We start from the raw sequence: 18,197 nt of genomic DNA on the forward strand, positions 1-18,197 counted from the left end.
AACAAGGCCTGATGGTCATTTATTTAACAGCAGGCTGGAGCTCCTGGTTGTGATGCTCCAGCTCCAGGTGCTGTATCACACTTGGCATTTTAAGAGAGGAAAAGAAGCAGTTTGTTATTTAAAAATATATATATTTTTAGAGCATAAGCACCAGAGATAGACAAGCCCAATCCCCCCAGCGTACCTGAGTAGAGATGGTCCTGAGTTCTGAGAAGGAATGAAGAACTTTTTAAGTAGATGAGGAAACACGAGGAGACAGCAGCACCTTCCGCGGCCACAGGGGATTGGGCGCAGCTCACAAAGTCCATTTGCTCGCGGGGTAGATCCATCCTTGGGATGACCCATCGCTACATCTGCCACCATCTCCCTCTCGCCCAACTTTTCAACCGTTGGTTCTTTGTCCATTTTTGAGGCTCTCCAAGGGTGGAGCCTCCACCACCTCTCTGGGCAATTTGTGCCAGGGCTTGTCACCCTCATGGTGAAGAAGTTTCTTCTTGATGTTCAGAAGGAACCTCCTGGGTTTCGGTTTGTGCCCAGGTCTGGGTGTCGTCTTTGCACTTTCCCTTGAGTTATTTCTAGATCCTCCTGAGCCTTCTCTCCAGGCTGGAGACTCCTCGGCTTTTCCTCATACAAGAGATGCTCCAGCTCCTTCACCATCTTCATGGTCCTTTGTTGGACTTTCTTCATCTCTCTTGTACTGACGAGCTCCAAACTGGATCCAGTTCTTCAGGTGTGACCTTACCAGTGCTGATCCCCTCCTACCACCACTTTAAATCCAGCCCAGGACATTGTTTGTCTTCTCTACCACCAGGACATGTTGCTGCCTCGTGGTCAACTTGCTGTTGAAACCCAAATTTGGATGTTTTCCTTGAATCCCAACCCTGCTGTCAGCAAAAAAAGATCCTAAACCACGTGTAACACGTGGCCCAAGTCAACAGGAGCGATACAAAGCTACGGGCTGAGTATTAAAATTACCCCACTTTGGATTAAATAGGGGAAAAAAGAGCAGGAGGGAGATTATAGTGGCACATCTGGATATGTCCCTTGAGGTTTTCAGGTCCTGTCAGTGCAATGTGGAATTTGGGCAACCCAATTGATAGCAGTGCCTCTCGTAACAGCATCCCACTGTGATTAACTGCAGAGAACCCCCCACCAGTTTGCAAATTTACATTATTTAACTTAATAAATACCAGTTTCTGCGCAGAGACCCTAAACCTGACTGCAGTCACGGCATAAAATCTAAAAGTGCTCATTTTTTTTCCATTAGAATTCTGTTACCGGTCTTTGGCGCTGATGTCAGAAGCGGATGCAAGATGGGACGCTAAAACCGAGGTTAAAACACACAATTGCGTAGCAATAGTGAAGAATTTGCCAGAAAAAAGAGGAGAGTGTAATGAGCTCATATGCTATTCCTCTGCTCCATCTTTCTTCCAGTTTGGTTCTTACAAAAATATGTATTTTTAAAGCATAGTTGCAGCTTAAAACATCCAATTCATCGCATGGTTGAAAATGAGGGATGGTGGGTAAAAGTGCCACAGTATTAGAGCTGGGTCAGGGATGGAACCCAGACCGAGACCAAGAAAAAACATGGTCCTAACCCGTCTCTTAACCCCATCGGTGCAGCTCACACCTCGTTTTCTCACTCCACAAGTCCACGCGATGATGTCTGACGTGGTTTTCTTGTCCTCTTTGCAAACGTGAGGAAAACCGCTCGTGTTTTTGATCAGCTGCTGGTCCTCAGCTTTGGAAGGAAGGGTTGGCAGGGAAAAAAGGATGTCGGGGAGGACTCTGAGGTAGAGCAGAGAAGGAGGGCGGAAAGGGAAAGGTAGGAAATGAGAATGAATTTTGAGTGTAAATAATTCAGAGTCCAGGCCTGCGGAAGTACAAACTATCGCTCAATAAGGCCAGGTACAGGATTTAACAAAGCCAGAGAGGCCGATGCGGATAGTTTGATGATAACCAGACGCTCAAAGAGGTAAGAAGAGGCAGAAGCACAAGCTCGGTGCACCCAGACTCCGGCTGCTTTTGCCAATGATGCTTGATCCGAGGTGACATTTCTGCCATCTGGCTGCTCTGCGGGTGTCGGCGTCATTTGTAAAGCGCCATCTTCTTGCTCTGGTACATGTACATGTAGGCGTCGCAGAAGAGGCGCTTGGCCACCCCGTCCATGTCCCGCGGTTGCTCCAGGGCCAGCACAGCCAGCGGCGAGTCCAGATATTTGGCAACTTCAGGGCACAGTGTTACCGTGGGGATGTTGAAACCGTTTTCATCACCTAAACCCAAAAAAGAAGGCGAGAAGTCCAATTAAGGTCCCAACAGATGAGTGCTTAAAGCTGAAGGAGATGCCATCACACTCAAGAGTAACGTAGTGAGTTAAATGAGAGATCTGGAAGTCAACAAAGGGGGAAAGGATGAGAGAGCGGTCCTCCCTGCATAATAGCTGGCTCGAAAAGTCCCTCGTTTGAACGCAGCCAGAGATGAAAGCACCAGGAGGAACTCACACGTTTGGTCTGGCCATGCTCTTCTCTGGGGTCGACTTAAGCAGAAGAAAGAGCCTAAATTGTGAAGAAAAGCTGGAGCGAGCAGCACCTAAAAAATGAGCATTGCAGACACATGCAGCTGCCCACTGCTCAGCGCCCAGCTGTGATCAGGCTGGACATGAGGAAGAAATTGTTGCTCCCGAGGGTGGTGAGAGCCTGACCCAGGTTGCCCAGAGCAGTGGTGGCTGAACCATCCCTGGAGACATCCCAGGCCAGGCTGGACGGGGCTCTGAGCAACCTGAGCTGGTGAAGACGTCCCTGCTCATGGCAGGGGTGGCACTGGATGAGCTTTGAAGGTCCTTTCACACCCAAACTATTCTATGATTCCGCAATCAAAGCTCCGAGCCCACCACCACGTCCTCACCATGCCTGTCAGCCATGCTGTCGAAGAACATCCAGTGTTCGTTCTCTGGGCCGTATTTCACGAAGGAGACGTAATGACTTGTCTCGATGCAGAGCACTGCGAAGAGCTCCATCTTCTCACGAGGGACCTGCTGGCTGCCCCGGGGGTTCCGGCTGTGAAATTCTTCTGGGACGTGCAGCTTAGTGGGCTTGTGCGTTTTACGCCGGTAGTGGGAGTGAACCTGAGGAGAGATGACGAGGTGACACGGCTGAACTGAACCTGGCCTGTCAGAAAGAGGAGTCAGACCCCCGGTTCATTCCCCACTGATCTGCCTCCCATGCGGCCAACTCCTCCCTACATGGCAGGGAATGGTGATGTGTCAACAGGCGGGTAGCAAGAAGCTGAGACGGGAGTTTGTCACCGTCCAAGACCAGAGAGCTGCAGGAATGCTGCTGGTGGGCCAATGTGGAGGGTCCAACGCTCAACCCCATGAACGTTCCAGGCTTGGGGCTGGAAAGCTGCCTGGAGAAAAAGGACCTGGGGGTGTTGGTCAACAGGGGCTGAATATGAGCCAGTGTGTGCCCAGGTGGCCAAAAAGGCCACCAGCATCCTGGCTTGTGTCAGCACTAGTGTGGTCAGCAGGAGCAGGGTAGTGACCGTCACCCTGTGCTGGGCACTGGTGAGGCCAAACCTCAAATCCTGGGGTCAATTTTGGGCCCATTATGACAAGAAAGCCCTTGAGGTGCTGGAGCGAGTTGAGAGAAGGGAACGGAGCTGGTGAGGGGCTGGAGCACAAGTGTGATGGGAGCGGCTGAGGGACCTGGGGGGTTCAGCTGGAGAACAGGAGCTGAGGGGAGACCTTCTGATCTCTGAACTGCCTGAAAGGAGCTTGGAGCCAGGGGGGGTCGGGCTCTGCTCCCCAGGAACAAGCGCCAGGAGCAGAGGAAAAGGCCTCAAGTTGCACCAGGGGAGGTTGAGGTTGGATCTGGGGAACAATTTCTTCCCCAAAGGGCTGTGGGGCATTGGAACAGGCTGCCCAGGGCAGTGCTGGAGTCACCATCCCTGGAGGGGTTGAACAGACGTGGAGATGAGATTCTCACGGACATGGGGTAGTGCCAGGGGTGGGTTATGGTTGAACTCAATGATCTTAAAGGTCTTTTCCAACCAAAATGATTCTATGACCAGTCTGGGCAGGATCGGTTCTTATTTAGGCTCTGTCTAAGCAGAGGGCTCGGTAACTCGTGGTAATAACGCTGCTCAGGTGAGGGTGGTGGGACTGATGCTCAGAAATAGGCCCCTCTGTGCCCAACCTGAGCAGCTGCAAGGGGGAAACGTGGGTATTTGGGGGGGTTCAACGCGCCATCAGCCACCAAGGCAGATTTCACAAGCACCCAAAGAAACCGAATACCTGTGTGGAGCAGGAGCTGCAGAACTGCTTCAAGCCCTTAGCTGCAAACACTTTGTCTTTGAAACACTCCAAACACTCCAGGGTGGCAACGTTGCCACACACGCAGCACTCCCTGGGACCTGCAGAGGAAAAAAGGGCGAGGGGATGAATCTTCTCCAGATCCCGCCTCAAATCCAACTTGTCCTGCCCAACCTGGTGTTCAGAGAAGAATAACGACACCAAGATCCCACCTCACATCTGCTCACAACCCCAAGAGGTGAGACCTGTCGCTTGGTTGCTCACAGTCACCCAACAACTCACTGTCAAGCAGCAGATCTGTGATATCCAGCTCCAAGGAAGGAATGATTTTGCTGAACATTTTATATTCCTTCCCAAAACGCGGCATTTGGATGATGAAGCAAGACGGGATCTGGGAAAAGAAAAGCAAACGAGTCACCTTGGTAGAAGAGACAAACCCCAGAGACTTTTCTCTCCAAATTGCTCATGGGAGTAAAGACTTCCTGCTCCACTTATCACAAGACACGGGAAAGCAAAAGTCACACTGAGATTCCCCAAAAGCTCTCTTGTGTGGGTGTTTCTTTGCTGTGTTGGATATAAGACACACTAGACCCACTGCAGACTCACAGGTGCATTGGAGGAAGCGAAGAAGAGGCAGCAGAAGGTACCTGGGCTCACCTCCACTAGCTTCAGATCGGAGGAGAGGAAGGAGCGTTCCACCAACTGCTGCACGTCGGGAACCACCAGATCGTCCTGTTTGTCCATAAATATCTGGTAACAGTAACAGTCCTGCTCCTTCTGGCCTCCGGACCTGCAAGGAGTGGGCACAGGGCCGGTTTACGTGGTGTCACAAACATCTGAGCTCCCAGAGGACATCATGGTTTTGTCCTGCAAGAGCTTCTGGGCTTGAGGTGCCAAGGGCTGCTTGGTGCAACGCTGACACGAAGCAGCATTTCCAGCCAGAAACACTAAATATGTGCCGTGAGAAGAGGAAACAAGGATTATCACTGCTTAAAAGGAGTCTATAAGAAACATGGGGACAGACTTTCTAAAAAGGCGTGTTACGACAGGACAAGGCGGGGTGGTTTTAAACTAAAGGAGGGGAGATTCAGGCTGGACATGAGGAAGAAGGTGGTGAGAGCCTGGCCCAGGTTGCCCAGAGAGGTGGTGGATGGTTTTAAACTAAAAGAGGGAAAATTCAGGCCAGATGTAAGGAAGAAATTTGTTACAATGAGGGTAATAAAACACTGGCCCAGGTTCCCAGAGAGGTGGTAGATGAACCATCCCGTGAGACATCCCAGGCCAGGCTGGACGGGGCTCTGAGCAGCCTGAGCTGGTGAAGATGTCCCTGCCCATGGCACTGGATGTGCTTTAAAATTCCCTTCCAACCCAAACTATTCTATGATTCTACCCTTCAGTCTCATTATCCTTCCACAGCATCACATCCTGCTCCTATAAGCAAGACTCGATTTTGATGTAAATATTAAAAGACACTTCAATATTTTTTTTTAATTAACTGCACTGTGGCACAATCAAATTCCTCAGATGAAAAAAATCTATTTATAACTGCACACAGAAAAGCCACAGAGCAAAATTTGGTGCGTTGACAAGGTGAGTTGTGTGCAGAACATCTCCCTACATCGCTGAGCAGGGAGAGAAAGGATTTCCTTGAAATGACCCTCTGCAGGGGAGCCGCAGCACAGAGTCATCTTTATGCTCAGCCTTTCCGAGTACTCCATGATCTACGGCTTGACTGACGTCTCCACAAAGGAGCTCAGAAAGCGAACAATCCCCTTTTATGCTCCCAAACAGCATGGTTATTTTTGGCTTCCGTCAGCCTCTCGTTCTCTTTGTAGAGCCCTGAAAAAACTGGGACTGTATCCATGGACTCTGCGGATTGAGAGGCTGCAGGACCCGAGCCAGCTCGGCAGGCTGGACACATCCCAAACGTACCCACAGGCTGTTAAAGAAGGACACGACGTTTCTCAAACCACTCCTGGCTCTCCCTAAGGTTTTAATCATCATTTTTCTGAAGGTAGCACCTTCAGGGAAAGCTTAGAAGTGTCTTTTCCTGGATGTGTCACCTGGGACAAGCAGACAGGAGCTGCGGATGATTCACCAAGTTGTGCCTCCAAAGCATCGATGAAAAGGTGCAAGTAACACCCGGTGATCGTGAGGTGGGTAAATAACGAGGAAATTGTATTTCTTCGATACGGACACTTACTGCAGTCTCAAGAGCGGCTCTATTCCCAGGATCTGATGCATGATAAGGTTGAGGAACTCCTCAGGATCTGGAAGGGGAGAGAAAAGCGTGGGTCACACAGTAGCGGGATCACTGTGTCGCCCCACGGCATCCAGGAGGCAAAAGCCGCTGGATAAACACGAGCCAGAATTGTGTGAACCTGGAATCTTTTCCTCTGGGTAAGGGGAAAATTGGGGTAAAAGCAGAGAACGCTTGGTTAATGAATAAATCCTAGAGGGAGATATTGCACAAGCTGGGCCATCACAGCAACGTTACCTCAGAGACCTTCACGGACAGTAACTGCCAACACCAAAAAATACAAATCTGGGATAACTATGGAAATTCAAGAAACTGAACAGTTAAACTATCCTCAGCTATATAAATATACGATAGTATAAAACACAAGTGCTGTTCACTGACAAAATACCTGCTGTTTCTGGAAGAATCAATGCCATTTGTTTACTATGCGGGCACTCAGAGGTTGTTGCAGTGATATTAAACTGTTTCGGTGTTGTAAACTACTCAAGGTCACGCTGTGCACGGATGGGAACGTGGTGATTGCAACCACAGAGAGCTGGGCTTCAGCTCTAAGTGTTTTCTGTCTTACTTAAACCAAGACTAGAGCCTTTGAGGAACCTAAGATAACTTACCAGAGCTTAAGCTGGTCTTGGCAAAATGTAAAATTAAGCAGGATTCTAGCAGGGGCATCAGGAGTGGACTTAGCAGGGTATAAGTCAAAGTATAAAGGTCAAATTTGCTTGTTTAAATTCTGTTCACACGGATCTTCCTCTCTCCCCTTAGCAACAGCTGCCACTGGCAGTTCCCCCCTTTCCATCAGACTTCAGGACAATTTTCAGTCAAAAAGCTGAAGTTTGAAAAGCTGAAAGTATTTCACACGTGCGCTTTTACATAAAGGAACAACGCAGCGGGGATATTAATGCACGTGCCTGGGAAAAGCGTATAATTAAGTTGTCAGCCCGCTGCCGGGATGAGGCGACGCAGAGCGAAGCAGCCGGGGAAGGCCCTGGAGAGCGCGTTACCTTTCTCAGCGTTGGTAAAGCTGGAACACTGGCCCTTGTCTGTTAGCTGCTCCCTAAGGTGCATCACGCTTCTCGCCCTGACGAAGCCAGTCCTAGAAACAAAAAGTGGCTGCAGGTGATTCTATGGTCTCTCCAGTGTATTTATTAATAAATCAGTGAATGGTTTAGGTTGGGAGGGACCTTTAAAGATCATCTAGTCCCACCCCTGCCATGAGCAGGGACATCTGCACCAGCTCAGGTTGCTCAGAGCCCCATCCAGCCTGGCCTGGGATGTCTCCAGGGATGGTTCATCCACCACCTCTCTGGGCAACCTGGGCCAGTGTTTTATTACGCTCAACATAAAACATTTTTTCCTTATGCCCAACATAAACCTGCCTTCTTTCAGTTTAAAACCATTACTCTTTCTCCTGTCACTACAGGCCTTGGTAAAATCTCTTTTCATCTTTCTTATCAACGCCTTTGAATTATTGAAAGGCTGCAATAAAGTCTCCCTGGAGATTGTCCAGGTCAAACCCCCCAACTGTCTCAGCCTTTCTCCCCAGAGCTGTTCAGCCCTCGGCCCATTCCCGTGTCCCTCCTCTGTCCCGCTCCAACAGCTCCATGTCTGGCTGGTGCTGGGACCCCAGAGCTGGACGCAGAGCTCAGGGGGCTCAGGACATGGGGGCACAGGGGCAGGATCCCCCCTCCACCTGCTGCTCACGCTGCTCTGGGTGCAGCCCAGGACACTGGTGGGTTCTGGGCTACAAGCGCACGTTGCTGGGTTGTGTCCAACTTCTCATCTCCAAGTCTTTCTCTCAATCAAATCTCAGCATCACCGAATGCCCCAGCACTGCATTTCTGCAGCCAGCGCCAGGACAGTGGTCCTCAAGGAAGATGCTAATGTTTTATATTCAAGCAGCTCTCATTCCCCTCTTCCACACCTCTCTAGGGCGGACGGGGAAAGAACCTGGTGTCTTTGGTGCAAATTCCAGAGAATTTAGCCCTAATGCCATGATCCAGCCTGTAACGCATCCTGCCTTTGGGACTATCTGCTGATAAAAGCGATGCTGTCGCTTCATCAGCTCCAGGATTCCTCCATTGAGTTGGTCTGAGCCTCAGGAATCCCCCTTTTTATCCTTTCACAGCTCACAAGGCTTCCTTGTGAGCAGAAGAGGCTCAGGGACCTGCAGTAGGAATCACAACAGCCTCACAGCTTGGGGATAAAACTGGAAGAGAAACCTGATATGAAGAAGGTTGGGACGTGGCCAACAAGAGAAACTTTCCAGGTAAACCTTTCCCTCAGCGATAGACAGCAGAGAAGGTACGAAGGCAGATGGATGACATCCAGAATTCCCACATATTATACTCACTTTCGGAGGGGATTAACAATCTCATCCCGCAGGATGCTCTGGACGTTCCTGTCGCACAGCGGGAAGGGTTTGAAGAGCATGGAGTCCAGCACGGACGTACAGGAGAACAGGCTGTGAAAAAGAGAGAGTGTGGTGTAACTCTAAAGGGGTTCGCAGCAGGACTTAGAACCGACCCGTTGTGCCTGGTGAACAGTTGGTGGCTTTCATTTCCAGCAATCCACGCATGCGGTTACAGCGAGGTGAGTGACAGCGCATCTCCACAGTGAGACAAACCACATCTGCGTTAACAAACACGGGTGACAAGCAAAGAAACGGCTCAGAGAGAAGGAAATCTCGTACTTCGCAACCAAAACTGCCCATGGGGGAGCACCACTGAGTCTTTTCCTCTCCGGACAGTGAAGCTGGGAACCTCCTGGGTGGTTTCTTTGAAATGTTTCCAGCCATTACCTCCAGTGACAAGATTCAGCGTGGTCAGAGTCCAGAGAACTACGATCTCTCACTGCCCTGCATGACAGACACATGGGTAACTTAGGTACTCACGGGGGTCATTTCAGGGCCTGAGAACCTTCCAGATGAGGAAGGAGATCAAAAAAGCATCAACCACCACACAGCCTCTAAATTTTCAGCCAGCTTGGAATTCTAGGGAAGTGCTGCAATTTAGAGCTCTGTCCCAATTAAAAAAGCGCTTGTTTAATGAAACAGCACCTCCTTACCTGAAGAGAGTTGCGTCCATATAGCAGGAGTTGCAGTGGCCTTGGATCCCCTTCATCCGCCCTTGCAGAACACGCACTGCTGCCTCGTTCCTGGGGGGAGGGAAACTGTCTGGAACCTGCGGAAGAACTTCTTGCCCTCCTGCAAGAGAAGCAAAAGAAATAATTTGTAGTTTCCCACCTCGTCTGGGTCAGCTCTGTCTTTCCCCGATGCCGCAGAGGTTCTGCTCTGCTCAGAAGTCGTCACCGCGCTCTTCCTGCGCCGCTCCTGCTGGGACCAAACCACAATGGCATGAAGATTTATCATCTCTTTAGTAAATCATCTACCGGAAACAGAGACAAAACCAAACGGTCTCTTTTTCACCAGAGCCGTGCCCTAGCAATCCACACCACCTCCGCCGTTGTTAGGCCAAGCCTAACAAAGACAAAAAGAGCTACGAACGAGCTGGTGCTGTGTTACAAGCTTGGGATCTCTCCGTTGAAGGACTTGCGACCCCAGTTGCAAGGGGACAAAGAGGCCTTTAATAGCCTCATCCCCTTGGCCTCTTGTCTCCTCAAGCTTCAAAGGTGGCTTTTTCAGCCTGGTCTTCTTTGGTTTCTTCAGCGTTCTCCCCTTGTGAGTCAACCCCCTCTCTTCAGTGTGTCCTTACGACACTTCTTGTCCATACTCGCAGTTTTGGGGCAGTCTCTACAGGAATCCCATCTTCTCGTTTATAGTTTCTAGTTCGCACTGTCTTTGCTCCAGAGGAATTTCCTCCTGTTCCAAATCAAACTACCGACCTGTTCTTCCCCACACCTTCTTGTGATTGTCTTATCGTCACATCAAATTGATTTAATCATCTCTTCATGTTCTTCCCCACACCTTCTTGTGAATGTCTTACCAAATTAAAATTGATTTCATTCTCTCTCCCTTTCCAAGCTCTCCCTTATTTCTCAGTCCCCAAGTGCAACACTGAGGCCTTATTTTTAGAGCAACTGCGAAATGTTGCCTGTATTCTCAGAAGAATTTTGGCTGGACGAGACCCTCAAGATCACCGAGTCCAATTCAGTATTTAGTGCCCTAATCTACCTTATCCCTGTATTTAATTACTGACCATCTCTCACACTTGTGGGGACATTTCCTATAAATACCATCAGGGCAACCTCAAAACTGTAATTTTTTTGAACACTCGAAGCAACTGAAGAATATTAAACCACTGATTAAGATGCCCCGCACAAGGCTTCTCCTTGTCCCACCGTGGCACCATCTCGCCTCTCTGTGACAACCTTGAAGCACTCCCCTCATCCCAATTAAGACAAAGAATGATGTTATGCCTTAAACATCTTTTTTTTGATACTTTGGGAGAAAAGATAGGTGGCTGGGGAGGTAAACACCTTGTCTTTCCCAAGGTTTTGTGAAATGAAACGTAGATTTTTAAGACAGAGGCAATTAAGTGTTGCTGTGATGGCCTTGTGGCCTAATTGGGATGATAGAGATGAACCACCTGTCAGACAATCACCAGAAGAAATCACAAACCAACAGCCAGCCCTGACAAGCAAAACAGAATCACAGAATGGACTGGGTTGGAAAAGCCCTTAGAGATCGTCCAGTCCAACCCTTGGTCCAACTCCAGTCCATTGACTAGATCATGGCACTAAGTGCCATGTCCAATCTCAGTTTAAAAACCTCCAGGGACGGTGAGTCCAGCACCTCCCTGGGCAGCCATTCCAATGCCTGACCACTCTCTCTGCACAGAATTGCTTTCTAATCTCCAGCCTAAATTCCCCCTGGCAGAGTTGAAGCCCATGGCCCCTTGTCCTATTGCTGATGCCTGGGAGAAGAGCCCAATCCCCACCTGGCTAGAACTGCCCTTCAGGTAGTTCTAGAGAGTGCTGAGCTCACCTCTAAGCCTCCTCTTCTCCAGACTAAACAAGCCCAGCTCCCTCAGCCTCTCCCCACAGGGCTTGTGTTCAAGTCCCTTCCCCAGTCTTGTTGCTCTTCTCTGGACCCGCTCCAGCACTTCAATCTCTTTCCTGAGCTGAGGGGCCCAGAACTGAACACAATACTCCAGGTGTGGCCTCCCCAATGCAGAGCACAGGGGAAGGGTCACTGCCCTTGTCCTGCTGACCACGCTGGTTTGGATACAGGACAGGATCCCATTGGCCTTCTTGGCCACCTGGGCACACTGGTGGCTCATGTTGAGCTTCCTGTCCATTAGTCCCCCAGGTCCCTTTCTGCCTGGCTGCTCTCCAGCCACTCTGTGCCCAGCCTGGAGCGCTGCAGGGGGTTGTTGTGGCCAAAGCGCAGGACCCGCCACTTGGCCTTGTTGAACTTCACTCACTTCTGCTCAGTACTGTGAACTTCCCCTCGTTTGAAGACCCAATTTCCAGAAGACTCCTGCTAATTAACATGAAGAGCGAACACAGGAAGAAGACGAACCGCCCGCCCCTATGTAAGTGAACTGGGTTATAAAACTCATCCCTAATCCCCCCTGGTGGGACGGGACGCTCTCCCCGGAGAATTTACCGTAATCCACGAGGCTCGGCTCACTCTGGCGCGAGCACTGGAAGCGAACGTCGGGCTGGCAGGACTGCAGCTTCACGAAGAGGCCGCGCTTCGGAGCGCAGTGGAAATAATACTTGCCCAGCCACTCGCCAGCAGTGACCCCTTTATCTTCATCCTGGGCATAAAAAGCATTGAGGAATAACATGAGTGAAGGATTTCCATGAATGAGGCGCAATCCCCCATTTAAGTGCCCGGTACAAGTTTAGTCCCATTTTGCTGGTTGTTTTTTCACTTATTCTGGTTCGATTTTGAACCTGTTGATGCTGCTTGTGGGATTTTGGATTATTCCATCCCATGTTCCAGTAACTTTACTCATGAAGAGAGCAAACCAACCACGGTAATCACACTACAGACTCTCCTCCCCACTCTACGGGAAGGCAAAATTGTGTGTTCGCCCTCAGTGTTCACACTCTGACACATCGGAGGCCCAGGTGAAGCTGCGAGATCCGCAGCCGCAAGCTGACGGTGTTCATAGAAAAGAGAAAAACCAAGATTTGCCCATTCTGATTTACAATCTCACAGCAGGAAAAATTTGTCGCTCCTTACCAGTTCAACTCCTGCCATTTTCTGTGGGATTTGGGGCAGGTAGCCCAACCAGCGGATGATTCCCGACACCTGATTTCCCTTGTCCAAGGTGATCTGGACCATGGAGTTCACCTCCAGGGATGAATTTCCGCTCTCACACTCCTTGCCGCTCTTGCTTATATCTTGTTTCATTTGGTTCGGGTGTCCCAAGCCCATGTCGGACTCGAACGGTGAAAATAAACCTAGTGGGTAAGACAAAATGTCAGGTGAGGTACGAAATCAAAGCCTAACAACAGATACTTCTAGATCTCACCTAATACCAGGTTTATTTTGAAATTATAGACCACACAGACAAGCTCAAAGCTGAGCACCAGGGACACGAGGTGTAATTTTCAGGACGTATTTCAGTGATATATATGACCAAGCTGGTCTAACAGGCTGAGCCGGGATGATCCTGCTCCTCGTTTCTCTGCTCAAGGCTGCACCTGGAGCTAATCCAGCCCCTCACAGAACCATTTCAACCTCCTAAAAACACAGCAGGGGTTTATTACTGATTTATTTTTGCCTTTAGTGAGATGAATCAACTCAATGAAAAGTCTTGATGGCAACAGAGAGATTCCACTAATTTCTTGTCATGTCCAGTGACTCAAACCATCATCGCTGCCATCTGTGCCTTTCTGAGTTTGTCTGCCACTTCTACAGTTAATTAAAGACTTTTTAATTAAGCGGTGCCTTCTCCCCTAGGAAATACTTCTGCTCTGCAATCAGCCTCTCTTTTCATCCCCCTGACAAATGGGGACACTCAGCTTTAGTTGCCTAACGCAAAGAGTTTTGTCCAGAACTTGAAACTTTTCTGCCTCCTGATCAACTAAGTCAGGACCAGTTGAAGCTTCGGTTGGATTTTCAGCTCCTCAGTGCCCTCCAGAGAAGAAATAAATGTGGGTGGACACATCTGGCGATAACTTACTTTGCAAGCTTTCCTTCACAACAGAGTCCATCGGGATTTCTCTGAAAATGTCGGTTGTTCCTTCTTCTTCCTGAAAGAAGAGACCAAAAAAATCTATCAGGTTGGAAAACCAAGAGCAGTTGGTTATTAAAATTGACATTTTTAGAGCAGAACCACTACAGATATAAGAGCCAACCCCTGGCGTACCTGGAATACAAACCAATTTTTCAATTTTGGACATTCCTTCTCTTTCATGTCCCATCTTCATATAGTTTTTTAAAAAGCCTCTAAAAATCAAGAAAAGGCAACAAAATTGCTCTTACCGGACAAACTTTAACGAACCATTGGGTTCCCTCCCTGTAAACGGCCATCGCGATTCCTTTTGTGAGGACGTCGTCCACATAGAAACTAACTGCATCTCCCACTTTCACGGGAACCTCCTCCTCCACATCCACTTTCAGCTTCTGTTTCATGAAATCATCGTCCGGCACCGGACTAAACTGGACTCTGCTAAACGGCAGGAAGACCCCACAGTTCCGCTTACACTTGAAATACTCAACACCGTGATAAGACCCATCGCTGCGCCCTCTGTTTTCACCCTCGCCCTGAAAACACGCAAGAAAGGCACGTTACGCAACAAAACACACCAAGAGAAAATAAGCAATCGACTTGGTTTTTTTGCCCGTTTTACCTGTAACTCCACCCCGAAGAAGAACGGAGACAAGCTGGCCGCGGCGTTTTTGTAAATGCTCCCGATGTAGCGGATGACGCCGGGGAAATGGTGCCGGTCGACCTCCGCCATCACCTTTTGGCCCGGTGCGGCGCGCAGAGCTGCCTCGAGACTCAGCCTCTCCAAGAAATAATTCAAGCGCTCGTCGTGGCTCCCGATGGCCAGGAGGAAAACCACCGCCTCCTCACGCACGGGCTGCAGGATTTCCACGTTGATCGTGACGGTGGAGCCGCCATCCAGCATGATGACTTTTAAGAAGCAAGCCGGGGGCCCATCGTCGGGGAAGTTGCGCAGGTAACTCCTCTCGCTGCAGAAACACATGTTCCCGGCTTGGAAATACTTGCTGCCGTAGGCGCAATCCTCCGTCAGGATGTAATAGCAGTTGTCGTCCCCCGTTGAGGGCGGGAGGTTGGTCATCGTCGCTCGCCTGAGAAAGGAAAGAGTCACGGCGGTGAAGATCCACGTGTGATAGTGCTGGATCTCCAAAAATAATTCAGGTTGGGTGAGGCCTTAAGCCCAACGCTGCGCTTGTCAAAGCCTCCCCTGGTCCCTTGTTCAGGGTTTGATCAGCCTCGTGGTGGTATTTCCCACCTTCCTGCTTGTTGCCGGTGCCTCCTGCCACCCCACTGCGCGTCTGCGGGATGATTCCAGCTCTGTCTTCTCTCCTAAACCATCCCAGACGTCGCCCGGAGCAGCAGCTCGTCTGTCCTGTTCCCTGCGACACCCAACAGCGTCATTAAATTCCGCCTCCGGCTTTGGCTTTGTGCTTACGAGCCAAGTGAAGGTTGAATTCTGCCTTGAAATAATTCCCTAAAAAAGGAATTTCAGGCTGCAACGAGAGCTCCTCGACGTGGCGTTAAAACCCAAAGAACACGCTGAGGCGCCAAAGGTCGCCAGCTTTCAAAATATATTAAAAGAAATTCAAATATCTGGAATCAGAAGCGCATTTTTGCACTTGTTCTCTAGTTAAATCCAGTTAACTTCTGGTTAAATTCGGTTAGTTAAATTCAGCTAAATTCTAGTGAAATTCGGTTCACTTCGAGCTCAATTCTAGTTAAATTCGATTAAATTATAGCTAAGTTCTAGTTGAATTCTAGTTGAATTCCAGTTAAACTCTAGTTGAATCCTAGTTAAACTCCAGTTGAATCCTAGTTAAACTCCAGTTGAATCCTAGAGTTAAACTCTAGTTGAATCCTAGTTAAACTCTAGTTGAATCCTAGTTAAACTCTAGTTGAATTCAGTTAAACTCTAGTTGAATTCCAGCTAAGTTCTAGCTGAATTCAGTTAGCTAAATTCTAGTTAAATTCAGCTAACTTCTAGTTAAGTTCAGTTAAAGTCTAGTTAAATTCTAACTTAATTCAGTTAACTTCTAGTTATCTTCTAGCTAAATTCTAGCTAAATTCAGTTAACGTCTAGTCAAGTTCAGTTAACGTCTAGTTAAATTCAGTTAGCGTCTAGTTAAATTCAGTTAGCGTCTAGTTAAATTCAGTTAGCATTTAGCTAACTCCTCATTAAATTCAGTTAGTTAAATGCTTGTTAACTTCTAGTTAACTGTAGCTAAATTCCATATAAATTCTATATAAATTCAGTTAACTTCTGGTTAAATCCAGTTCACTTCTAGATAGATTCAGCTAATTAAATTCTAGTTAAATTTGTCTAAGTTCCAGTCAAATTCAGTAAAACCCTAGCTAAACTCACCCCCAGCTAAACTCACCCCCAGCTAAAACTCACCCCCAGCTAAAACTCACCCCCAGCTAAAACTCACCCCCAGCTAAAACTCACCCCCAGCTAAAACTCACCCCCAGCTAAACCTCACCCCTAGCTAAACTCACTCAACTCAACCCTAGCTAAACCCAACCCTAGCTAAACCCAACCCCAGCTAAACTCACCCCCAGCTAAACTCACCCCCAGCTAAACTCACCCCTAGCTAAACCCAACCCTAGCTAAACCCAACCCTAGCTAAACTCACTCAGCTCAACCTTAACTAAACTCAGCTCAACCCTAACTAAACTCAGCTCAACCCTAACTAAACTCAGCTCAACCCTAACTAAACTCAGCTCAACCCTAACTAAACTCAGCTCAACCCTAACTAAACTCAGCTCAACCCTAACTAAACTCAGCTCAACCCTAACTAAACTCAGCTCAACCCTAACTAAACTCAGCTCAACCCTAACTAAACTCAGCTCAACCCTAACTAAACTCAGCTCAACCCTAACTAAACTCAGCTCAACCCTAACTAAACTCAGCTCAACCCTAACTAAACTCAGCTCAACCCTAACTAAACTCAGCTCAACCCTAACTAAACTCAGCTCAACCCTAACTAAACTCAGCTCAACCCTAACTAAACTCAGCTCAACCCTAACTAAACTCAGCTCAACCCTAACTAAACTCAGCTCAACCCTAACTAAACTCACCCCTAGCTAAACTCACCCCTAGCTAAACTCACCCCTAGCTAAACTCACCCCTAGCTAAACTCACCCCTAGCTAAACTCACCCCTAGCTAAACTCACCCCTAGCTAAACTCACCCCTAGCTAAACTCACCCCTAGCTAAACTCAACCCCAGCTAAACTCAACCCCAGCTAAACTCCCATTAACTTTTCACACAACTTCCCCCTCCCCGTCTCACTTCTGACGCGACCACGACCCCAAATTTTTGTTCCACCATCCCAAAAGGGGCGAACGTAGAAACTTCTCCCTGCAGTTGACCCTAGAGAAAAGTAAGAGCCGTGCCCGTTTCTACACCACGGAGGAAATAAAGAAGTTTAAAATAAAATGTCACTGCCACGGGCTGATGGGTAAAATTTCTTACAAGTTGGGAGCGGGGGGAGGAGGAATCGAGCAGCTCAGTGCTTTTATTTCCCTTATTTTCCATCCAAGGCAACTCGCCGCCGCCGTTTTGTGACTCTGCTGGCTTGAAATTCTGTGATTTGTTAAATAATAGAATTAAACAATAATATTCTGTGTCCCCCCAACCCCCATTCAATCTAAGACCTCAGTTTTATTTCACTTTTTATTTAAAGTTCTCTCACTACAAGGAATATAATACCCACCCCCCCCCCCGTGCTTTGAATGCTGCCAAAAGAAAACCAGAATAAACCATTTTTGTCATAAAAAGCCAAGAATAAACCACTTGCCTCAATAAAAACAAGAATCAACTGGTTTCCTCATTAAAAATACCCCAAGAATCAACTGGTTTCCTCATTAAAAATACCCCAAGAATCAACTGGTTTCCTCGTCAAAACAAAAAATAAACTATTTTTCTCATCAAAGCAAAAAAAATAAACCGTTTTTCTGATCAAAACCAAGAATAAACCATCTCTTTAATACGAAAATATGAACGATTTCCTCTCAGGTTGACAGAAATACAAGCACATCCAGAGCAATGGGGGTTGTAGTGTTTCAAACGGGGTCGAAACCTGATGGATCAGGCTGAGGGGAACTTGGAAAGCGACAGATAATTAAAAATAAAGGGGAATTAAAGCAGTAAATTGAGGTTCCCTCCCCCGTTCTCACCGTCTCCCGCCGCCCCGGCTCTTCCGCCTCAGGGGCCGCTACCACAGAGCCGCGGGGGAAGCGCGGCCCAGAGCGGCGCCGCCACACGCCGGCGCTTCCGGCACGGCCCGCTGCCGCCGGGCTGCCAGCCAATGGGGAAAGGCCGGGGTGAGGGAAGGAGCCAATGAAGGGGAGAGGGAGGGACTTGCGGCCGCGCTGCCCCGCCCCCTGCTGGGCCGTAAGGGGGCGCGGGGGTTTCCCTGTGGGTCATGGGGAAGTGTCCCCATGGAGCTGCTGCCTGTGTCCCTTGTCCCCAGAGCCGTGTGCCC

General features: G+C 48.8%; 1 protein-coding gene across 2 annotated transcripts; it reads right to left on the minus strand.

Annotated features, from left to right (window-relative positions):
- Window positions 1-11: 11 nt before the first annotated feature.
- On the minus strand, window positions 12-17,923 carry LOC309435646 (ubiquitin carboxyl-terminal hydrolase CYLD-like). Of its 2 annotated transcripts, XM_082044150.1 has the most exons (16): window positions 17,890-17,904; window positions 17,186-17,296; window positions 14,337-14,802; window positions 13,969-14,250; window positions 13,667-13,736; window positions 12,721-12,941; window positions 12,136-12,289; window positions 9,633-9,771; window positions 8,920-9,030; window positions 7,571-7,662; window positions 6,513-6,579; window positions 4,967-5,099; window positions 4,592-4,700; window positions 4,292-4,410; window positions 2,905-3,124; window positions 12-2,273 (listed from the first exon to the last, which is right to left on the minus strand). In XM_082044150.1, the coding sequence occupies exons 3-16, from the start codon at window positions 14,790-14,792 to the stop codon at window positions 2,089-2,091; spliced, it is 2,358 nt and encodes a 785-aa protein (XP_081900276.1). In that variant the 5' UTR covers window positions 14,793-14,802; window positions 17,186-17,296; window positions 17,890-17,904; the 3' UTR covers window positions 12-2,088. The 2 variants fall into 2 exon arrangements, with proteins under 2 accessions (XP_081900276.1, XP_081900277.1); XM_082044151.1 differs by lacking the exon at window positions 17,186-17,296 and having other exon boundaries at window positions 17,890-17,923.
- Window positions 17,924-18,197: the final 274 nt, after the last annotated feature.

This window comes from Streptopelia decaocto, assembly GCF_964273445.1.
Source record: "Streptopelia decaocto genome assembly, chromosome: 2".
NCBI lineage: Eukaryota > Metazoa > Chordata > Aves > Columbiformes > Columbidae > Streptopelia > Streptopelia decaocto.